Raw genomic sequence first — 25,463 nt, forward strand, 5'->3', positions numbered from 1 at the left:
TCACTCTACCATTACCAACAAGCCAGGGGATCAACCCTGGTTCAATGAGGACTGTAGAAGAGCATGCCAGGAGCAGCACCAGGCACACCTAAAAATGAGGTGCCAACCTGGTGAAGCTGGAACTCAGGACGACATGCATGCTAAACGGCGGAAGCAACATGCTATAGACATGCTAAGCGATTCCGCAACCAACGGATCAGATCAAAGCTCTGCAGTCCTGCCACATCCTGTCGTGAATAGTGATGGACAATTAAACAACTAACGGGAGGAGGAGGCTCTAAAAACATCCCCATCCTCAATGATGGTGGAGTCCAGCACGTGAGTGCAAAAGACAAGGCTGAAGCGTTTGCAACCATCTTCAGCCAGAAGTGCCGAGTGGATGTTCCATCTCGGCCTCCTCCCGATATCCCTACCATCACAGAAGCCAGTCTTCAGCCAATTCGATTCACTCCACGTGATATCAAGAAATGGCTGAGTGCACTGGATACAGCAAAGGCTATGGGCCCCGACAGCATCCCGGCTGTAGTGCTAAAGACTTGTGCTCCAGAACTAGCTGCGCCTCTAGCCAAGCTGTTCCAGTACAGCTACAAAACTGACATCTACCCGACAATGTGGAAAATTGCCCAGGTATGTCCTGTCCACAAAAAGCAGGACAAATCCAATCCGGCCAATTACCGCCCCATCAATCTACTCTCAATCATCAGCAAAGTGATGGAAGGTGTCGCTGACAGTGCTATCAAGCAGCACTTACTCACCAATAACCTGCTCACCGATGCTCAGTTTGGGTTCCGCCAGGACCACTCGGCTCCAGACCTCATTACAGCCTTGGTCCAAACATGGACAAAAGAGCTGAATTCCAGAGGTGAGGTGAGAGTGGCTGCCCTTGACATCAAGGCAGCATTTGACCAAGTGTGGTACCAAGGAGCCCCAGTAAAATTGAAGTCAATGGGAATCAGGGGGAAAACTCTCCAGTGGCTGGAGTCAAACCTCGCACAAAGGAAGATGGTAGTGGTTGTTGGAGGCCAATCATCTCAGCCCCAGGTCATTACTGCAGGAGTTCCTCAGGGCAGGTCCTAGGCCCAACCATCTTCAGCTGCTTCATCAATGACCTTCCCTTCACCATAAAGTCAGAAATGGGGATGTTCGCTGATGATTGCACAGTGTTCAATTTCATTCGCAACCCCTCAGATAATGAAGCAGTCCGAGCCTGCATGCAGCAAGACCTGGACAACATCCAGGCTTGGGCTCATAAGTGGCAAGTAACATTCGCGCCAGACAAGTGCCAGGCAATGTCCATCTCCAACAAGAGAGAGTCCAACCACCTCCCCTTGACATTCAACAGCATTACCATTGCCGCATTCCCCACCATCAACATCCTCGGGTTCACCATTGACCAGAAACTTAACTGGACCAGCATTTTATAAATACTGTGGCTACAAGAGCAGGTCAGAGGCTGGGAATTCTGCGGCGAGTGACTCACCTCCTGACTCCCCAAATCCTTTCCACCATCTACAAGGCACAAGTCAGGAGTGTGATGGAATACTCTCAACTTGCCTGGATGAGTGCAGCTCCAACAACACTCAAGAAGCTCAACACCATCCAGGACAAAGCAGCCCGCTTGATTGGCACCCCATCCACCACCCTAAACATTCACTCCCTTCACCACCGGCGCACTGTGGCTGCAGTGTGTACCATCCACAGGATGCACTGCAGCAACTCGCCAAGGCTTCTTCGACAGCACCTCCCAAACCCGCGACCTCTACTACCTAGAAGGACAAGAGCAGCAGGCACATGGAAACAACACCACCTGCATGTTCCCCTCCAAGTCACACACCATCCTGACTTGGAAATATATCACCGTTCCTTCATCGTCGCTGGGTCAAAATCCTGGAACTCCCTTCCTAACAGCATTGTGGGAGAACCTTCACCACACGGACTGCAGCGGTTCAAGAAGGCGGCTCACCACCACCTTCTCAAGGGCAATTAGGGATGGGCAATAAATGCCGGCCTCGCCAGCGACGCCCACATCCCATGAACGAATTTTAAAAAAGGATACGGGGTCGGCCATTCAAGACTGAGATGAGGAGGAATTTCTTCATGCAGAGGATTGTGAATCTTTGGAATTCTCTGGCTGTGGATGCTGAGTCACTGAATACATTCAAGGCTGAGATGGATAGATTTTTGGACTCTCGGGGATTCAAGGGATATGGGGATCGGGCAGGAAAGTGGAGTTGAGGTCGAAGATCAGCCATGATATGATTGAATGGTGGAGCAGGCTCAAGGGGTCGTATGGCCTACTTCTCCTATTTTTTCTGTTATTTTCTTAAATTGAATCTTTTTTCATCAGAACACAGATATGGGACAGTATGATAGTGTTTAATATTATGAAAGGATGGGAGTAGATTGTTTCTAAAAGGACCTAGAATCAGGGGCCATAGATACAAGATTAAATGTGAGATTTAGAACAGCGAGCACATGTACAGTGGGTTGTGAGGCTGTGGAATTCACTTCCAGGGTTAGTGGTTGAGGCAGAAACTATGTCAACTATCAAGAATAGATTGGATAGGTGGGTGAAGAGATCAGAGAGTCGTGTGGGTAAATATGATTAGAATTATTTGCTCGCATGGAGGGTAAATGCCGACATGCTCATTTTGGGGTGAATGGCCTGTTTGAGTGTTGCAACTTCTGAGTGTATATATTTCTATGTATGATTTAAAAATACAGCATGCAGTTGAAAGTAGGTCATTTGTGTGCTGATGATGTCAATGTGGAAAAGCATTGCATAGAAAAGGAGGTACTATCAGTGAGTACTTTCTAATGTGCATTACAAAACCCTGAATGAAATCTGTGTGACAGATTTTTATTTACATTATGACATGTTCAAAACAGCATTCCAGGTACTCCTTCATAGAGCCCAGATGCAGCCATTTCCTGCAAGAACTTTTCAGACTCACTGGTACCATTCCTATGGAAAATGTCTGTTGGCCAGCACTGAAGTCTGCTTCGAAACCGTTCAGGAATCTTTACTTTAGCCAAGGCCTGTGAGCATTTGCTGTGTTTAGTAAAAAATTCGTTACAGGTTTGTTTTTATAAAATATTAAAATTCCTGAATGTGCTCAAAATTACTTAATTGCTGGAGAGTACGTGAACTCCCCGGGAGTCATCTGACTGATGTCACCAAAGTGTGTCCATTTGAGATCTTCCAACAGGAAACTAATCTCTTCTGCGTTCTACAGAAAATAACTTAAAATACAATGTTCCAAATATGTCACAAAAATAAAATATTACCACATGGGACACAGCTGGGGTTAAGTACTTTACATTGAAAGTACTTCCCAGAAAGTTGGCTTTTCGAATGACACTCGTGGAAATGCAGAAAAAAAGACAGAATTTTTTTTTCTTCAACTTTGGACAGAAGGTTTTGAAGGAAATGTATAGCAACATCGGAACAGGAGTAGGCCATTCAGCCCCTCGTGCCTGCTCCGCCATTTGATAAGATCATGGCTGATCTGTGATCTAACTCCATATACCTGCCTTTGGCCCATTTCCCTTAATACCTTCGGTTGCCAAAAAGCTTTCTATCTCAGATTTAGATTTAGCAATTGAGCTAGTATCAATTGCCATTTGCGGAAGAGCGTTCCAAACTTCTACAACCCTTTGTGTGTGGAAATGTTTTCTAATCTCGCTCCTGAAAGGCCTGGCTCTAATTTTTAGACTGTGCCCCCTACTCCTAAAATCCCCAACCAGTGGAAATAGTTTCTCTCTATCCACTCTGTCCGTTCCCCTTGATATCTTATAAACTTTGATCAGATCACCCCATAACCTTCGAAACTCTAGAGAATACAATCCCAATTTGTGTTATCTCTCCTCGTAACTTAACCCTTGAAGTCCCGGTATCATTCTAGTAAACCTACGCTGCACTCCCTCCAAGGCCAATATGTCCTTCCGAAGGTGCAGTGCCCAGAACTGCTCACAGTACTCCAGGTGCGGTCTAACCAGGGTTCTGTATAGCTGCAGCATAACTTCTGCCCCCTTGTACTCTAGTCCTCTAGATATAAAGGCCAGCATTCCATTAGCCTTCTTGATTATTTTCTGCACCTGTTCATGACACTTCAATGATCTATGTACCTGAACCCCTAAGTCCCTTTGGACATCCACTGTTTTTAACTTTTTACCATTTAGAAAGTACCCTGTTCTTTCCTTTTTTGCTCCAAAGTGGATGACCTCACATTTGTCTACATTGAATTCCATTTGCCACAGTTTTGCCCATTCACCTAATCTATCAATATCGCTTTGTAATTTTATGTTTTCATCTACACTGCCTACAATGCCACCAATCTTTGTGCCATCGGCAAACTTAGATATGAGACTTTCTATGCCTTTATCTAAGTCGTTAATAAATATTGTGAATAATTGAGGCCCCAAGACAGATCCTTGCGGGACTCCACTAGTCACATCCTGCCAATGTGAGTACCTTCCCATTATCCCTACTCTCTGTCGTCTTTCGCTCAGCCAACTTCCTAACCAAGTCCGTACTTTTCCCTCGATTCCATGGGCTTCTATCTTAGCTAACAGTCTCTTATGTGGGACCTTATCACATGCCTTCTGGAAGTCCATATAAATAACATCCATTGACATTCCTCTGTCCACTACTTTAGTCACCTCTTCAAAAAATTCAATCAGATTTGTCAGGCACGACCTACCTTTCACAAATCCATGCTGGCTCTCTCTGATTAACTGAAAATTCTCGGTGTTCAGTCACCCTATCCTTAATTATAGACTCTAGCATTTTCCCCACAACAGATGTTAGGCTAACTGGCCTATAATTCCCCGGTTTCCCTCTCTCTCCTTTCTTAAAAAGCGGAGTGATATGTGCAATTTTCCAATCTAGAGGGACAGTTCCTGAATCTAGAGAACTTTGAAAGATTATAGTTAGAGCATCCGCAATGTGCTCACCTACTTCCTTCAAAACCCTGGGATGGAAACCATCTGGTCCTGGGGATTTGTCACTCTTTCGTGCTATTATTATCTTCATTACTGTTGCTTTACTTATGTTAATTTTATCGAGTCCTTGTCCCCGATTCAATATTAGTTTTCTTGGGATTTCCGGCATGCTATCCTCTTTTTCTACTGTAAATACTGACGCAAAGTAATCGTTCAACATGTCCGCCATTTCCCCATTGTCAATGACAATATCCCCACTTTAGTTTTTAAGGGGCCAACACTGCTCCTGACCACCCTCTTTTTCCTAATATAACTATAAAAGTTCTTCGTATTGGTTTTGATATCCCTTGCGAGTTTCCTTTCATACTCTCTTTTTGTGGACAATGTGGACAAATGTAAATGAACAGTTCATTCATTGTGTGTGATATGTGAAACTTTTTTAATAATATGTGATAGATTTGAAGAATTAACATTCCCTTGCAAAGTTTCACGTGAAAGGAATGCAAATCAGGAATTTAGGCACAGGTCAGCGCGCCCTGCATAAATCTGTGTAGAATGGATATAAAATTATGTGGGATGCTTAAATTCCCAGTAAAAACTTCCATTGCATTGGAGCTCTGCATAAGGAGCACTAGTTCATAAAATATACCCAATGTTTTTTTAACATTTTAATTTAACACAGTGCATTTTTCAATATTAACCCTCCTCTTGTAGAATATCCAACAAGTGTATCTTTGTTATTGTTGCTTTGTGTGCATTTCAAAGTATATCCTAAGCTGCATAGAGTTAAAATAATTGCCGCATATCATCTGCATGATGAGGTGATGGAAATAGAAAATAACCTTATTAAATCCTTTCATTATTATGTTTGTTCACATGTACAAAAAAGGTTATTAGATATTTTAATGCAAAAACTCATAGAATAATTGTTAAGCTCTCAGTTAATGCATTGTGGTTATTATTTGACAGGGCCCTCAACTGTGTCCGCCCCATTTCCCGCACTTCTGCCCTCACCCCTTCCCCTCCCTCCCAGAACCATGATAGGGTCCCCCTCGTCCTCACCTTCCACCCCACCAGCCTCCACATTCAACACATCCCCTGGGAGGGGAAGGGAAGCTGCGTTTTAATGGGATTCTGAAGGGACCGCTCCCTCCACGACACCCTGGTCCACTCTTCCATCATCCCCAACACCCGCTCTCCTCCCCACAGCACCTTCCCGTGCGAGCGCAGGAGATGCAACACCTGCCCTTTCACCTCCTCCCTTCCCACTGTCCAGGGTCCCAAACATTCCTTCCAGTTGCAACAGCGATTTACTTGTACTTTCAATTTAGTGTACTGTATTTGCTGCTCACAATACGGTCTCTTCTACGTTGGGGAGACCAAACGCAGTTTGGTTGATCGCTTTGCTGAACACCTCTGCTCAGTCCGCAAGCGTGACCCTGACCTGTCGTTTTAATGCCCCATCCCACTCCTACTCTGACCTTTCTGTCCTCGACCTCTTACACTGTTCCAATGAAGCACAACGGAAGCTTGTGGAACAGCATCGCATCTTTCGATTAGGCACTTTACAACCTCCTGGACTCAACATTGATTAGAATCATAGAAAGGTTGCAGCACAGAAGGAGGCCATTCGGCCCATCAAGTACGCGCCGGCTCGATGCGCGAACAATCCAGCTTGTCCCACTACCCCGCCCTATCCCCGTAGCCCAGCACATTTTTTCGTTTTAAGTACTTATCCAGTTCCCTTTTGAAGGCCATGATTGAATCTGCCTCCATTACCCCCTTGGCAGTGCATCCCAGATCCTAACCACTCGCTGTGTAAAAAAGTTTTTCTTCTTGTCAACTTTGGTTCTTTTGCCAATCACCTTAAATCTATGCCCTCTGATTCTTGACTGTTCCTCTAATGGGAACAGTTTCTCTCTATCAACTCTGTCTCGACCCTTCATGATTTTGAATACCTCCTTTCAATATTCTCTGTTCCAAGGAGAACAATCCCAGCTTCTCCAGTCTATCCACATAATTTAAATCCCTCATCCCTGGAATTATTGTAGTAAATCTTCTATGTACCCTCTCTAAGGCCTTCACATCTGTCCTAAATTGCGGTGCCCAGAATTGGATACAATACTCCAGTTGTGGTCGAACCAGTGTTTCATAAAGTTTCATTATGACTTCTTTGCCTTTGTACTCTATGTCTCTATTTTTAAAGCCCAGGACCATAATGCTGTTTTAACTGCTTTTTCAACCTGCCCTGCCACCTTCATCGATTTGTGCACATATACTCCCAGATCTCTCTGTTCACCCCTTTTAGAATTGTGCCCTCTAGTTTATATTGCCTCTCCTCATTTTTCCTACTGAAATGCATCACCTTGCATTTTTCCACGTTAAACTTCATCTGCCACGTGTCCACCCATGCCACCAGCGTGTCTATATCCTCTTGAAGTCTATCACAATCCTCCTCACTGTTCACTACTCTTCCAAGTTTTGTGTCATCTGCAAATTTTGAAATTGTGCCCTGTACTCCCAAGTCCAAGTTATTAATATATATCAAGAAAAGCAATGGTCCCAGCACCGACCCCTGTGAAACACCACTGTACACCTCTCTCCAGTCCGAAAAACAACCTTTCACCACTATTCTCTGTTTCCTGTCATTTAGCCAATTCTGTATCCATGTTGCTATAGCCCCCTTTAGTCCAGGGACCACAGTCTTAATAGCAAGCCTACCATGTGGCACTTTATCAAATGCTTTTTGAAAATCCATATACACCACATCAACTGCATTGCCCTCATCTATCTTCTCTATCACGTTGGTTAAACACGATTTGCCTTTAACAAATCCGTGCTGGCTTTCCCTAATCAATCCACAATCATCCAAGTGACTGTTAATTCTGTCCCGGATTATCGTTTCCAAAAGTTTCCCCACCACTGAGGTTAAACTGACTGGCCTATAGTTGCTGGGTTTATCTTTAAACCATTTTTTGAACAAGAGTGTAACATTTGCAATTCTCCAGTCCTCTGGTACCACCCCTGTATCTAAGGATGTCCGGAAGATTATGGCCAGTACCTCCGCAGTTTCTCCCCTTACTTCCCTCAGCATCCTTGGGCGCATCCCAGCCAGACCAGGTGACTTACCTATTTTAAGTACAGCAAGCCTTTCTCGTACCTCTTTCTCAATTTTTAGCTCATCCAGTATCTTAACTATATCTTCCTTTACCGAGACTCTGGCAGCATCTTCCTTGGTAAAGACCAATGCATTTTGTACCTCAGCCATACCCACTGCCTCCATGAGTAGATCTCCTTTATGGTCCCTAATCGTCCCCATCCCTCCTCTTACTACACGTTTACTGTTAACATGTCTGTAGATGATTTTTGGATTCCCTTTTATGTTGTCCAGTAGTCTATTCTCATACTCTCTCTTTGCTTCTCTTATTTCCTTTTTCACTTCTCCTCTGAACTTTCTATATTCTCTCTGGTTGGCGCTTGTGTTATCAACCTGACCCCTGTCATATGCCGTTTTTTTCCACTTCATCTTACTCTGCATTTCCTTTGTCATCCAGGGAGCTCTGGCTTTATTTGCCCCACCTTTCTCCTTTGTTGGAATTTCAATAACTTCAGATCATAACCACTGCAAGTGCTGGTAATGGTTCTGATGTTACCATTTACAGCTCCTCTTGACCCATCTTTTGTTTCTTTACTTGTCGCATTACCACCCTCCTTGCCTTACACTATCATCCCTTTTGTCATTTAATCACTCCTGCTCTCCATCCTGTCAGATCTTCCCTGTTGTTGTTTCCTCCCCTTCCCTTCCTCTCCCCCACCTTCCCTGGTTCTGTACTTGCTTAAAAACCGTTTAATCTTCAACTTCTTCCAGTTCTGACGAAAGGTCATCGACTTGAAATGTTAACTCTGTTTCTTTCTCCACAGCTGCTGCCTGACTTGCTGAGTATTTCCAGCATTTTCTCTTTTTATTTATTATTTCTTAGATTTATGTCTTGGAAATATAAGAAACTGCTCTGCAGAGTTCCATCTTAGGTAAAAAATAGCAAGCTACCCATCAGAACTGGCAGATGACCCATGTGCATTGCGGTGCCAAGATTGCTATATTGTCTTTTCTGAAGCTGATGCACACAATTTTAGCTAACACTTAAACACACTGGCTGAAATGGTAATGTAATTATAATACAGCTCTTTGCCCTTGCCTTAACAGAATCAGAAATGCTGTTGGCAGGCTATTTGCCTGCAATCTGAATCTGAAAGGTTTGCGCATTCTCTGAATTAGTTCTCTCAATTATAATAAATAGTCCTTAAGCACCATTTGATTATATATTTTGCATCTTCAAATTTCTTGTTGTTTTGTACCTTTCTAGGTCATTTAAACACTTCAAACCAGTAAAATCTAACTAATTAATAATACAATTACTAATCTATCTGAGCCAAGTTGTATTCTTATGATCGAAAATATTCAGAAAAGTTGAACAAATGAAAATGGAACAAAAAAGAAAATTGATATAAAAGTGACATAAACTGTACCTATTAAAGCTCTCATCACTTGCAATTTATTTTACAAATTTTAAAAGCTGGAAAATTTATAGATTACATTAACCTGGAGTGCTATAACATGCATGGTAATATTTTTTATCTGCTGGAAGTTTTTGATACGAGCAAACTATCAATAAAATGCCCATCAGCCCCAGGTATTTTTACTTTTCTTGCTTTATACTTAGAAAAACTCAACCCTTTATATATGATTGAAATTCAAAGGACTCCCAAGTACATTCAGTTAATCCATCTTTCCGATTTTGGGCACATTGCTTTAACTTAAGCTGTGTGATTTTTCTATAATTTTTTGCCTGATCCCTTGTAAAAACCCCCTCAAGACAAATCAAGCATCTAAGTGTTTATAGCATGCAAGTACCTCTGTATTAATACAGCTTGAAAACACAGTACTTAAAACATGCATTCTAGTCTAAATATTTGGCCTTCATATACCAATATGTTCTTGTATATAAAAGATTGGAAAATTTGGTGTCATGAAGCACTTCATAACCAGACAAAATTTTTGTTAAAAGGATGCCTGATTCCAGTTCTTGTATAACCCTGTTATTCCCACTAAAAATCAAGTGTAGTTCTGCTTATACAGTACTGCACTTAAATGTGCCAGCGAAAACATTCTGAAGATGGTGGTCAGGAGTGTCAGCTCAGAGGAAACACAATGCAGCAAAGTTCATTCTACAATAGCGTACAGGTCAATTATACCATTATAGTTTGAACCACTGCAGTCCGTGTAGTGAAGGTTCTCCCACAGTGCTGCTAGGTAGGGAGTTCCAAGATTTGACCCAGCGACGATGAAGGAATGGCGATATATTTCCAAGTCAGGATGGTGTGTGACTTGGAGGGGAACGTGCAGGTGGTGGTGTTCCCATGCACCTGCTGTCCTTGTCCTTCTAGGTGGTTGAGGTTGCGGGTTTGGGAGGTGCTGTCGAAGAAGCCTTGGCAAGTTGCTGCAGTGTATCTTGTAGATGGTACAGACTGCAGCTACGGTGCACTGGTGGTGGAGGGAGTGAATGTTTATGGTAGTGGATGGGGTGCCATTCAAGCAGGCTGCTTTGTCCTGGATGTTGTTGAGCTTCTTGAGTGTTGTTGGAGCTGCACTCATCCAGGCAAGTGGAGAGCATTCCGTCACACTCCTGACTTCTGCCTTACAGATGGTGGAAAGGCTTTGGGGAGTCAGGAGGTGAGTCACTCGCCACAGAATACCCAGCCTCTAACCTGCTGTTGTAGCCACAATATTTATGTGGCTGGTCCAGTTAAATTTCTGATCAACGGTAACCCCCAGGATATTGATGGTGGGGGATTTGGCGATGGTAATGCCATTGAATGTCAAAGGAAGTTGGTTAGACTGTCTCTTGTTGGAGATGGTCATTGCCTGGCACTTCTCTGTCATGAATGTTAGTTGCCACTTATCAGCCTAAGCCTGTATGTTGTCCAGGTCTTGCTGCATGCAGGCACGGACTGCTTCATTATCTGAGGGGTTGCAAATGGAGCTGAACACTGTGCAATCATCAGCATACATCTCCACTTCTGACCTTATGATGGAGAGAAGGTCATTGATGAAGCAGCTGAAGATAGTTGGGCCTGGAACACTACCCTGAGGAACTCTTGCAGTGATGTCCTGGGGCTGAAATGATTGGCCTCCAACAACCACTACCATCTTCCTTTGTGCTAGGTATGACTCCAGCCACTGGAGAATTTTCCCCCTGATTCCCATTGACTTCAATTTTACTAGGGCTCCTTGATGCCACACTCAGTGAAATGCTGCCTTGATGTCAAGGACAATCAAACTCATCTCACCTCTGGAATTCAGCTCTTTTGTCCATGTTTGGACCAAGGCTGTAATGAGGTCTGGAGCCGAGTGGTCCTGGTCGAACCCAAACTGCACGTCAGTGAGCAAGTGCCGCTTGATCGCACTGTCGATGACATTTTTCATTACTTCTCTGATGATTGAGAGTCAACTGATCGGGCAGCAATTGGCCAGCTTAGATTTGTTCCATCGTGCCTGTGCCGGCTCTTTGAAAGAGCTATCCAATTAGTCCCAATTCGCTCCTTTATAGCCTTGTAAATTTTTTCCTTTCAAATATTCATCCAGTTCCCTTTTGAAAGTTACTATTGAATCTGCTTCCTCCACCTTTTCAGGCAGTTAATTCCAGGTTATAACAACCAGTTGCGAAAAGAAATGTTTCCTCATGTCGCCTCTTTTTTGCCAATCTATCAACTCTCCTCTTAACCTTCTCTGTTCGAAGGAGAACAACCCCAACTTCTTCAATCTCTCCACATAACTGAAGTCCCTCATTCTTGTTACCATTCTAGTAAATCTCTTCTGCACCCTGTCTAAGACCTTGACATCCTTCCTGAAGTGTGGTGCCCAGAATTGAACACAATACTCCAGCTGAGGCCTAACCAGTGTTTTATAAAGGTTTAGCATGACTTCTTTGCTTTAGTATTCCATGCCTCTGTTAATAAAGCCAAGGATCCCATATGCCTTTTTAACAGCCTTCTCAATTTGCCCTGCCTCCATCAAAGATTTGTGCACATACACCCCCAGGCCTCTCTGTTCCTGTAGCCCCTTTAAACTTGTATCATTTCGTTTATATTGCCTTTCCTCATTCTTCCTACCAAAATGTATCATTTCACACTTCTCTGTGTTAATTTTCATCTGCCGTGTGTGTGCCTATTTCACCAGTCTGTCTGTCCTCCTGAAGTCTGTTACAGTCTTTCACCTTGTTTACTACATTTCTGAGTTTTGTGTTATCTCCAAACTTTGAACTTATACCCTGTATACCCAAGTCCAGGTCACTAATATATATCAAGAAGAGCCGTGGTCCTAATACCCTGGGGAACACCATTGTATACTTCCCTCCAGTCTGAAAAACAACCATTCACCACTACTCTCTGTTTTCTGTCCCTTAGTTAATTTTGTATCCACGCTGCCACTGTCCCTTTAATTACATGAGCTTTAATTTTGCCAACAAGTCTATTATGTGGTACTTTACCAAATGCCTTTTGAAAGTCCATGTACACAACATCAACCGCTCTACCCTCATCAGCTTTCTCCATTACTTCATCAAAGAATTCAATCAAGTTCGTCAAACACAACTTTCCTTAAACAAATGCTGACTTTCATTTATCAGCCCATACTTTTCCAAGTGCCAATTAATTTTGTCCCGGATTATTGTCTCTAAAGGTTTCCCCACCACTGACGTTAGGCTGACTGGCCTGTAATTGCTGGGTTTATCCCTCTTCCCCCATTTTGAATAGGGTGTAACATTTGCAATCCTCCAGTCCTCTGGTACCACCCCCATATCTAAAGAGGATTGGAAAATTGTGGTCAGAGCCTCTGCAATTTCCACCCTTACTTCCTTCAGTAACCTAGAATGCATCCCATCTGGACTGGGTGGCTTTTCTACTTTGAGTACTGCTACTTTTAAGTACCTCCTCTATATATATTTTAATCCTATCCAATATCGCTACCACTTCCTCATTTACTGCTATGTTGGCAACACCTCTTCTCTAGTGATGACCGATGCACAGTATTCTTTTAATACCTCAGTATTCTTTTAGTACCTCAGCCATACCCTCTGCCTCCACAAAAGATCTTTTTTTGTCCCCATTCGGTCCCACCCTTACTTCGACTACCCTTTTACTATTTATATCTTTATAAAAGAATTTTAGGTTCCCTTTTATATTAGCTGCTAACCTATTCTCATATTCTCTCTTTGCCTCTCATTTCCTTTTTTAGATCTCCTCTGTACTTTCTGTATTCAGCTTGGTTCTCTCCTGTACTATGAACCTTACATTTGTCATAAGCCTGTTTCATTTTAATCTCTATATCTTTAGTCATCCAGGGAGCTCTAGCTTTGGATGCCATTCCTTTCCCCCTCGTGGATATGTGTCTAGTCTGTACCCGAACCATTTCCTCATTGAGGGCCTCCCATTGTTCAAGAACAGTTTTGCCTACCAATTTTTGATTCCAATCCACCTGGGCAAGATCCCCTTTTAACTCACTGAAATTACTCCTCCTCCAGTTAAGTATTTTTACGCTTGATTGTTCCTTGTCTTTTTCCATAACTATTCCAAACCTGATGATATTATGATCACTGTTCCCCAATTGCTCCCCTGCTGAAACATGCTCCACTTGCCCCATTTCATTCCCCAGAACTAAATCCAGCACTGCTTCCTTCCTCGTTGGTCTGGAAACACACTGATCAAAAAGTTCTCTTGTACACATTTCAGGAATTCCTCCTATACTTTTCCCTTTACACTGTTACTATCCAAGTCTATATTGGGATAATTGAAGTCTCGCATTAGCATAACTATATAGTTCTTGCATCGTTCTGTAATTTGCCTGCAAATTTGCTCCTCTATTTCCTTCCCACTATTTGGTGGCCCATAGTATACACCCAGTAGCGTAATAGCTCCTCTATTGTCCCTTAATTCTAACCAAATAGATTCTGTCGTTGATTCCTCAACTACATCATCCCTTTCCAGTGCTATATTAATTTCTTGGATCAATACTGCCATCCCCCTCCTTTTTTCCTTCCCTATCTTTCCTGAATATCATATAGTCAGGAACATTAAGTCCCCTGTCCTCCCCTTCTTTGAGCCACTATATCATAGTCCTATGTGGAAGGAAGCTAGATAAGCATTCGAGGGAGAAAGGTATGTTGATTAGATGAAGTGGGGAGGGAGGAGGCTCATGTGGAGCATAAACGAGGGCATGGACCATTTGATCTAAACGGCCAGTTTCTGTGCTGTAGATTGGATGTAGCTCGATGTAATCACTTCAATTATTTTATATAGAATGGATGTAAAACTAATAGGTCTGTAGTTGGCTTTGTCTGTTTTGTCACCTTTTTGAATAAAGGCATTACATTGGATGGTTTCCAATCTATCAGTACCTTCCCAATTTCCATTGAGTCCTTCGTAATGATTGTCAATGCTTCATAAAGCCTCTTCCCAAATCTCACTCAGCACCCTAGATGCCGTTTATTCAGAAAATTTACTATTGTGTGTTTATCTTCAGTTTTGAGCCTATTTGCATCTTTTATAGTTTTTGCCTCTTCTCTGACTGCCCTCTTATAGTTGAAATACTGATAACATTTTTTACTGATGACCTCTAGGTCAAAGAATAGGTGGCAATACTTTGAAATTCAAAGGAGAATCCTTAGTTGTTTTCCTAATTGACAAAGTGGAATAAGTCAAAGTAGCTATAATAAGGATGCATATTTCCGTCCTGAAAACCTCCAGAACCCTGAACTACTGCATATGCCATTCTAGCCCAATTGTGCTAGAAGAAAAAGTCAAATAACAGTGTAATTTATGTGATTTATTATTTATCATTGTTATTAAGCATGTAAGCAGTGTATACCATCTACATGACGCACTGCAGCAACTCGCCAAGGCTTCTTCGACAGCACCTCCCAAACCGGTGACCTCTACCACCTAGAAGGACAAGGGCATCAGGCACCACCTGCACGTTCCCCTCCAAGTCACACACCATCCTGACTTGGAAATATATTGCCATTCCTTCATCGCTGGGACAAAATCCTGGAACTCCCAACTTAACAGCACTGTGGGAGTACCTTCACCACACTGACTGCAGCGATTCAAGAAGGCAGCTCGCCACCACCTTCTCAAGGGCAATTAGGGATGGGCAATAAATGCTGGCCTTGCCAGCGACACCCACAGCCCATGAATGAATAAAAAAAAACAGCCATTGATACTAGAAGATGTGACCAGCTGCAAATAACATGCATTTGTTAACTGGAGGGTAATTGAGAACTCAAAAGGCAACCTTATTCAACATTGTATTGATTCTGTGAGGGTGACAATGCCTGCTGCCTTTTTCTATTATGTCCAAAAGCCTCTTCTGATGCAAGGGCTGGATTTTCCTCATCGGTGGTATTATTACTGAAAATGCATTAGAACTGTTTTTTTTTTCTCAGTGAACTTTAATTATATGTTCATGGTGCCTACTACAGACTGTCTAACTCTGGGTAGTGGGGGGCGGGGTCTAGTGCTGTTGCAGCAACTGAAAGGATCAAGTGAGCAATTTTGTGTCAATATCCATGTGGCTCAATGCAATCTTTTAGGCTGGTATTTCTTCAGGTGACCGAGCTCACAATTATACACATTCTTCAATTGAGGTGTTATTGTCTAATCCAGCAAAGGAGAACCAGCTTTTAGGGAAGGAGGCCCATTATTATTTGCGAATTCATAAGTGATACAATAAAGATTGGGAAAAAAATCAAAATACATACAGTAAAGTAGGGAGTTGAACTATAATTCAAAAATGTCAAAGGGCTTAGGTAGACACCATACATGCTTTAGTCATTTAGTAGTTGCACGGTCAGTATTGTGGAGTCTGGAAAGTCCTCCTGGTAGACAAGCATGAAATGAGCAGCCATTCATAGAAAGGTTACAGCACGGAAGGAGGCCATTCAGCCCATCGAGTCTGCGCCGGCTCTATGCAAGAGCAATCCAGCTAGTCCCACTCCCCCGACTTTCCCCTTAGCCCTGAAAATTTTTTCCTTTCAAGTACTTATCCAGTTTCCTTTTGAAGGCCATGATTGAATCTACCTCCACCATCCCCTCGGGCAGTGCGTTCCAGATCCTAATCGCTCGCTGTGTAAAAAAGTTTTTCCTCACGTCACCTTTGGTTCTTTTGCCAATCACCTTAAATCTATGTCCTCTGGTCCTTGACCGCTCTGCCAATGGGAACAGTTTCTCTCTATCTACTCTGTCTAGACCCTTCATGATTTTGAAAACCTCTATCAAATTTCCTCGCAACCGTCTCTGTTCCAAGGAGAACAAGCCAAGCTTCTCCAGCCTATCCACGTAACTAAAGTCCTTCATCCCTGGAATCATTTTAGTAAATCTCCTCTGCACCCTCTCGAAGGCCTTCACATCTTTCCTGAAGTGCAGTGCCCAGAACTGGACACAATACTCCAGTTGTGGCCGAACCAGTGTTTTATAAAGGTTTATCATGACTTCCATACTTTTGTACTCTATGCCTCTATTTATAAAGCCCAATATGTCGTATGCTTTTTTAACCGCTTTCTCAACCTGCCTTGCCACTTTCAATGATTTGTGCACATATATCCCCAGATTTCTCTATCCCTGTACCCCTTTTAGAGTTGTGCCCTCTAGTTTATATCGCCTATCCTCGTTCTTCCTACCGAAATGTATCACTTCGCATTTTTCTGCGTTAAATTTCATCTGCCATGTGTCCGCTCATTCCTCCAGCCTGTCTGTATCCTTAAAGGGGACGTGCATTCTAGCTGAAGGCACCCAGGAAGAACACGCTGAACAAATTCCTGAAGGAGGGAGCGAGCAGACACCAAGGTTCTCCAATTTTCCGTTGCTGTACTGGAGACCTTGGTGGAGAACTGGAGGGACATCTTCTCCCCCTCGCCACCCCTTCCAGGGATCCTCGTATACAGTGGGAAGAAATTGCTGTATGTCAATGCCAGGAGTATTGCACCCATGACATGTCTGCATTTCCATAAAACATTCAATGATCTAGAGTTGTAAAGGTAAGAAGACTGCTCTCGTACTTTCTAATCACAGCTGTACCACTTACAGCCTCGTTAATTTTTTTTAAAAAATATATACTTTATTCATAAAGTTTGCAGCAATACATATAATACAGTTGTCATATCACATTCCAAACGTACACAATACAGATTATACAATTTGCAGATTACATCAAGTACAGTTCAATGAACACATTGTACATAATTACAGTTCATGACAGTCTAGGGTGCCTCATTGCATTATACTCAATACAGATTATTGATTACAGATTCATTACAGGTACATTACATCAATTTGAATTTTACATTCTGCCCGAGGGTTTTTTCCCTGACTGCAGCCCCTCGGTATACACTGGCGGGAAGGCTCTAAATGGTTGCCTTTCCCCACAGAGCCTTTGCGGCAGCCGCACCCAGCCTCAGTGCGTCCCTGAGCACGTAGTCCTGGACCTTGGAATATGTCAGTCTGCAACACTCTGTCGAGGACAGCTTCTTGCACTGGAAGACCAGCAAGTTTCAGGCAGACCAAAGGGTGTCTTTCACCGAGTTGATGGTCTTCCAGCAGCAGTTGATGTCCATCTCGGTGTGTGTCCCCGGGAACAGCCTGTAGAGCAGAGTCCTGTGTTATGGAACAGCTCGGGACGAACCTGGACAGATACCACTGCATCTCTCTCTAGACCTTCTTCGCAAAGGCACATTCCAGAAGGAGGTGGGTGACGGTCTCGTCTCCACCGCAGCCTCCTCAGGGACAGCGCACGGTGGCGCTGAGACTTCGTGAGTGCATGAAGGATCTGACAGGAAGGGCCCTTCTCACCCCCAGCCAAGCGAGGTCTTGGTGCTTGTTTGGAAGCTCTGGCGATGAGGCGTTCTGCCAAATGACATCGACAGTCTGCTCAGGGAAACAACCGACAGGATCCACCCTCTCCTTTTCCCTCAGGGTCTCGAGGATGTTACGTGCGGACCACTTGCTGATCGCCTTGTGGTCAAAGGAGTTTTTTTGCATAAACTTTTCGACGAAGGACAGGTGGGGCGGAACTGTCCAACTTGTCGGAGCGTTCCGTGGCAGCTTGGCCAGGCTGATCCTTCTCAACACTGGGGACAGATAGAACCTCAGCACGTAGTGACACTTTGTGTTTGTGTACCGAGGGTCTACGCACAGCTTGATGCAGCCGCACACAAAGGTGGCCATCAGGATGAGGGCCACGTTGGGCACGCCTTACCCCCCTTTCTCTGGAGATTTGTACATCGTGACCCTGCGGACACAGTCCATTTTTGATCTCCAGATAAAGTGGAAAACGGCTCGAGTGACTGTCGCGGCGCAGGAGCGAGGTGTGGACCAGACCTGCGCCACGTACAGCAACACCGAGAGCACCTCGCACCTGATGACCAGGTTCTTGCCCACGATCGAGAGGGATCGTCGATCCCACAGTCCCAGTTTCTGCTTGACCTTGGCAACACGCTCCTTCCAGTTTTTGGTGCACGCCCCAGCCCCCCCGAACCAGATCCCCAGCACCTTCAGGTAATCCGACCTGATGGTGAAGGGGACAAAGGATCGGTCGATCCAGTTCCCAAAGAACATGGCCTCGCTCTTGGTACGATTTACCCTGGCCCCCGTGGCCAGTTCAAACTGGTCGCAGATGCTCATCAATCTGCGGACCGACAGCTGATCCGAGCAAAAGACGGCGACGTCGTCCATGTACAGGGAGGCCTTGACCTGAGTGCCTCCGCTGCCTGGGATCATCACCCCTCCTATGCTTGCATCCCTCCTGATGGACTCAGCAAAGGGTTCGATGCAGCACACGAACAAGACAGAGGAGAGAGGACAGCCCTGCCTGACTTCAGATTTGATCGGAAAGCTTTCTGATTCCCACCCGTTGATTGAAACGGCGCTACTAATATCTGTGTAGAGCATTTGGATCCAATTGCGGATTCCCTCCCCAAACTCCTTTTTGGAGAGCACGTCCATCATGTACGTTTGGGATATTCTGTCAAAGGCCTTCTCCTGGTCCAGGCTGATCAGTCAGGTGTTCACCCCCCTGTTCTGTACGTAGGCAATCATATCCCTGAGTAGCGCCAGAGATCTTCCTGCCGGGTACAGCGCAGGTCTGATCGGGGTGGATCACCACCTCCAGGGCTGACTTGACCCGATTGGCGATGAGCTTGGACAGGATTTTGTAGTCCACGTTAAGTAGTGAGATAGGTCGCCAATTTTTGATTTCTTCCCTCTCCCCCTTCCACTTGTAGATGGGTTAATTACAATACTGACAGCACTCAAGACTCCCCTCCTCCACTACCCTTCACTCTCCTACAATCTCTGCATCACACTTCACTAAACCTCCTTTTCCTCATGCTAACACACTATTCCACCATGTCAGCTGTTCACCACGACAGCCACACACTCCAAATACCTCAAGACTCTAACTAACACACTCCTCTCTTTCTTGTAGGAGAAGGTCTTACACAACACCAGGCAAAAAGCTGCCACCGGAGGAGGAAGAGATTGCTTGCACACCCTCTCCCCTCCTTATACAGAGCATGCTGGCCATCATGGGAAGGGCCAGAATGGAGGCCGTGGCAGTTGGTAACTCTGGGGGAGATGTCATACAAGATGAGACATTGTGCAGGGTTTCTTCGTACCTAATCCTCTTTGTCTCTTCTGAGTTCTTCTTCACCCCACACACTGCATTACAAGGTGCAAATGCTTTCAACACCGACTTCTTTCTCTCTACTGTCCTTCACACCACAAGCTAACCCTCGTCCTTCTATTTCATTTCAGCTGCCAAGAAAGTCGACGCCCCTCAGCCAATGGAGGAGGAGGAGCGCAGCCTTCTAGAAGATGCACTGTCACTTGATCTGACTCTCGCAAGCACCAGCTCAGATACTGACACCACGTGGACTTTAGAAGCTAGGTTAGAGAAGATATCTACTAGTGGTGACTTACTGGGTGCAAGTGTGCAGGATCCAAGGTAGGAGGATAGGATGCCACAGGTGCCAGCTCGCCGGAGGGCGAGATCGAATACTGGTTCGGATGCAGACTTTGAGGGCCCAGGCTACTGAAGAAGGCTGATGGGCATCTACCAGGGAAAGCCAGGTGCATTCGGCAGCCTGCCAGAGAGCTTGCACAATGTCACGGAGCATGAAGGAGTCCAGCTCCAACTTGTCTCAAGGCTTTGCACCGAGCATGGAGACCATTCTGTCCAAGATGGACCAAGTGACTAGCTCCATCAATACCATGGTGGAACCCACCAAGATGGAGCCTGTAATGACAGCTCTGACAGCTTCTATGGCAGCACAAACTACTGTCAATATTTAATTTATATATCTATTTATCTATTTCTTGTGCTAACTGACCTTTAGTAGTAAATTATGATTAACAGATGAATTTAATGTGATTTCTGTTTGTTACTTTGATTGCTCAGTTTTGCATATTAAGCCTATTGCGCCTACTGGTTTTATTTAATTATTTACTTATTTATAGCTGATGTCCTTGTCTCTTATGTATTTTTTTAAAGTTAATAGCCCTTTAATCTACTATATAGTTAAATATTAAAGCGTGAATAAATAATTGAGCACTTAGTTTTTATTCCTCGAGTTCCGCCGTTCCCTTCCCCTACATCAGCTATGATGTCACTTTTCAAATTCTTCGCTCCATTTGTTTCAGTGCTGCCGCCACTCAGATTCCTCTCACTGTTTTAAATCCTCTCTCCGGGTCTTTTTTTTTGTTGTTGTGTGGCAAAAGAAATCCATTCATGGATTGTTGAGCTTTACAGTGAAAAAGAAGGCTGCGGAATCATTAGGTAGCACTTCCAACTTGTGACACTGCATGCAAATTAGAAAATCCAAATGTCAAGGGAAAATCCCAGCATTCATCTGCTCTGAAATGCGTTTATCCAGGTGTGATCACAGCCATGCATCATATCTCCCAACAGATTACTAGTTTATTTGTGTCCATTTCATTTTGTATATTGGGATTAAAGAGGCAGTGTCTGAATACGAAATTGGCTAAGAGACAGACAGCAGAGTAGTGGTGAACAGTTGTTTTTCAGACTGGAGGGCAGTGTGCTGTGGTCTCTCCCAGGGGTCGGTGTTGGGACCACTGCTCTTTTTGATACATATTAATGACCTGGACTTGGGTGTACAGGGCATAATTTCAAAGTTTGCAGATGACATGATATTCAGAAATGTAGTAAACAGTGGGGAGGATAGTAACAGTCTTCAGGAGGACATAGACAGACTGGTGAAATGGGCAGACACGTAGCAAATGAAACTTAACACAAAGAAGTGGTTCATTTTGGTAGGAAGAATGAGGAGAGGCAATATAAGCTGAATGATACAATTTTAAAGGGGTTGCAGGAACAGAGAGACCTGGGGTTGTACGTACACATGTCTTTGAAGGTGGCAGGAAAAGTTGAGAAGGCTGTTAAAAAGGCATGTGCGATCCTTGGCTTTATAAATAGAGGCAAAGGGTACAAAAGCAAGGATGTTATGCTAAACCTTTATAAAACACTGGTTAGGCCCCAGCTGGAGCATTATGACCAATTCTGGGCCCCGCACTTCAGGAAGGATGTCAAGGCTTTGGAGAGAGTGCAGAAGAGATTTACTAGAATGGTACCAGGGATGAAAGAATTCGGTTATGTGGAGAGTCTAGAGGAACTGGGGTTGATCTCCTTGGAGCAGAGAAGATTAAGAGGAGATTTGATAGAAGTGTTCAAAATCATGAACGGTTCTGACAGAGTAAATAAGGAGAAACTGTTTGCACTGGCAGAAGGATCGGTAAACAGACAACACAGATTTAAGGTAATTGGCAAAAGAACCAGAGGCGACATGAGGAAAAAAAATTTATGCTGCAAGCTGTTATGATCTGGAATGCACTGCCTGAAAAGGTGGTGGAAGCAGATTCAATTGTAATTTTCAAAAGGGAATTGGATAAATACTTGAAGTGGAAAGAGCAGGGGAGTGAGACTAATTGGATAGCTCTTCCAAAGAGCTGGCACAGGCACGATGGGCTGAATGGCCTCCTGTGCTGCATCATTCTATGATTCTATGTTTATGCACAATTTTGATGTTGTATTGAAGTTCCTTCTAATCAGAGGCAACTCCTGATGCCAGAGATGAGTGCAGTTGAAATCAGCTCCCTGCCTTCTCTAGCAGTATCCCTATCCTCACGATAAGATGTTCCACTACACAGGCCAACTGATAAATGTCTGAGTTCATTGCACATTTAGAAAAACTGTAAATTGGAGGGTTTTGCTAACCTTAACCACAAAAATGTGACATCAACAATATGATCACCATGCTCCAATTTATTAGTGCTTGTTTAATTATACTGTGAAGCATTTCTACTAGATTTCGTCAAAACAGGAAAAGAGGTAGACATGAGTTCTAAGATACTGTAGTAACTGAGTTTAGCAGAGTGTAATTTTGGTATATGATCTATTTAGCAACCTACATCTAAATAAGAACTTTAAGCAGCATAATTGAGTAGATCTTGTGTTGTACAAGATCTCTCATAAAATAGAGATGAATGCATGGTCATGTGTGCACTTCAAAGTGGTTTGCGTCATTTTCCCTATGTTTTCTTTGATATTAGAATAATAGCAGACCACAAATATAGCAGTTTAACACTGCACAAAGCCAGAATCGATTCAACAAGATTATCTGATAACTATTTCCTTTACTGTTAAAACTTAATTCCTGATATTCCAGTCATCTTTTTGATATGCCTGCTGGAGAACACTGTTCATAGCAATGGGTGCATACGTTAACTGACTGTTGAAGAGGAAATAATGCAGGTGTTTCATTTATTTTTAATGAACTCGTTTTGCTTTGGTTAAGTAGTAATTGTGCTCTCTGATGTTGCATTTCAGGTTATGGCTTTGTGGATTTTGACAGTCCAGCTGCTGCTCAGAAGGCAGTGGCTGCCTTAAAGGGCAATGGTGTCCAAGCCCAGATGGCAAAGGTAAAGACTTAGGAATTAAAATAAATGTGATTGTTTAAGATTATTTGAACCCAGGTATATTTTCTAGCGGCAGATCATTTTTGCCTTATTTAAATTACTAATATTTTGTGTTTGTGTATTCATCTGTTTTTGAACCTTAAACCAAATTATACATTTCAGCTTCCTATTTGAAGTAATTCCAAATTACAACAATATAGAAAAAAAATTAATGGTTTCTTATGATTAAAAAATAAAACTTCATAACACATTTGAATTATATGTGGTTCATTCATTCACCTTTGCATTACTCCAAATAATGACAAGCTCAATCGTAAAATCTGTTCAAATTGTAATACCTGTTGCTTCTGTAATGTTTTTTGTCTACTGAGAATGGAGCACTTAAATGGAGATTTCTGATCATAGTGGTTGGTCAATATGGTTAAAGCTAGGGACAATGTGAAATTCCTGTTTATCTAAAAGAAAAAGGGTGTCATCAGTATTGCTTTCTGTATGCTTATCACCATTTATGGCATTCACAAAAGTGTCTGGAAACTGAGTTACTGCCCATCCAGAGCAAAAACTTTGTCTAGGATAGTGGCTACATTGCCCAAAATTTACTCAAATTTATTGGCACTATGAAGCTATCCACTTAACACAAATTAGGCAATTTTATATAAACTAACAGATCTCCCATGCAGTTAGTTTAGAGAATGGTGGTGAAAATTAAATGCTAAGATGGAGCTGTGTTTAATCTAGCCTGACCCCACTTTAAGGCCACTGCTCAAGTATTCTCTGTGAGGAACTGGTCTAAATAGAAACATCCACATAATTGCAGCTGCTTGTAAACTTTTGAAGTTGAGGTAAAATAGAGGAGGACAATTCTAGCCTCTTGTACATTTTAGGATCCAGGTCAGAAGAACTCAGCAGAAAATGACACTCTTTATCTTAAAGTTGTTTCGCATCCGTAACAAAGTCTGACACTAAAGTGTGATGTCTGGAGTGTGACAGACATAGGTTAGCCGCAAGAATTTCATGCATCAGCCTCAATTTGTAGGACAAATATTTTTTTTAATCAGCAATGGAACGAAAAGAATGTTTTTGCAAGACCAAAATAACAAAGTTTGATATAAATCCTGTCCTTTACTACATGGATACTAGATGGTTCAGCTGTGTGTGGTGTGTCGACTGATACACTGGATGCATTGAGATACAGAGCAGCAAGGTATGAGCTATGAAAAAAGATTAAAGAAGTTTGAGCTCCACAATTTAAAATTGACTAGGTTAAAAGGAAACCTCATCAAGGAATATAAAACATTTAAATGCTAAAATAGATAGAACAGGTAACCTAGATTATTACTTCAAAATAAGTTAGGCGAGTAGGACAGATGAACATAGGAACAAGAGTAGGCCATTCAGCCCCTCAAACTCGTTCTGCCATTCAATTAGATCATGGCTGATCTGTATCTCAACTCCATTTACTCCCTTTGGTTCTGTATCTCTTAGTACCCATATCTAACAAAAATCTATCAATTTTTCAATTCATCTAGCCTCAACAGCTTTTTGCGGGGGAGCGTTTCAGATTTCTACTACCCTTTATGTAAAGAAGTGCATTCTGACATAACCCCTGAATTGCCTAGCTCTAATTTGAAGGTTATGCCCCCTTGTTCTGGGCTCCCTCACCAGAGGAAATAGATTATCTCTTTCTACCCTATCAAATCCTTTAGTCATCTTAAATTAGAACACCCCTTAGTCTTCTATACTCAAGTGGATACAAGCCTGGTCTATGCAACCTGTCCTCATAATTTAACCCTTTTAGCCCCAGTATCATTCTGGTGAATCTGCGTGCACCCCCTCCAAGGCCCCTATATCCTTCCTGAACTGCGGTGCCCAGAACTGAACGCAGTACGCCAAATGCGGTCTAACCCAGAGCTCTATACAACTGTAGCATAACTTTCACCCTCCTTGAGTTGAAGGCTAACATTCCATTAGCTTTTTCAATTATTTTTCGTACCTGTCAACTAGCTTTTAGTGATTTCTGTACATGGACCCTTAGACCCCAGTACTTATGAGGGGGGGGCGGGAATCTAATTTAACGGCAGGACCTCATTTGAAATTTTTTTCTCGGTTTCACAACCGGCAGCTAGCCAGATTGAGAGGCTGGCTGGCTGCTGTGGGGGAAGGTCTGCACTGGTAGGCCGCAGCCGCAAGGCAGAGCGGAGAGGAGGTTGGGGGAGAGATCGTGGACGCCAGGTTGGGGGAGAGATCGTGGACGCCAGGTTGGGGGAGAGATCGTGGACGCCAGGTTGGGGGAGAGATCGTGGACGCCAGGTCGGGAGAGAGATCGTGGACGCCAGGTCGGGAGAGAGATCGTGGACGCCAGGTCGGGGGTGAGGCGGCGGCATCAGATCACAGGGACGGAGGCATATCGCGGGTGGGGGTACGATCGTGGTGGGTGGGGTGTTGCCGGGTGGCAGGAAGGGAAGCAGGTTAGCTTT

General features: G+C 43.5%; 1 protein-coding gene across 8 annotated transcripts in view; it reads left to right on the top strand.

The window, feature by feature from the left end:
• Positions 1–25,463, top strand: part of LOC137323649 (RNA-binding motif, single-stranded-interacting protein 1-like) — a 506,296-nt gene that overhangs the window by 395,217 nt on the left and 85,616 nt on the right. For all 8 annotated transcript variants that reach the window (XM_067987386.1, XM_067987388.1, XM_067987390.1 and 5 more), the window contains one exon: positions 22,898–22,989. In XM_067987386.1, the coding sequence (XP_067843487.1) occupies positions 22,898–22,989 (92 nt within the window). The remainder of the gene's footprint in view (positions 1–22,897; positions 22,990–25,463) is intronic.

Source organism: Heptranchias perlo, chromosome 7 (genome assembly GCF_035084215.1).
Source record: "Heptranchias perlo isolate sHepPer1 chromosome 7, sHepPer1.hap1, whole genome shotgun sequence".
Taxonomy (NCBI): Eukaryota; Metazoa; Chordata; class Chondrichthyes; order Hexanchiformes; family Hexanchidae; genus Heptranchias; species Heptranchias perlo.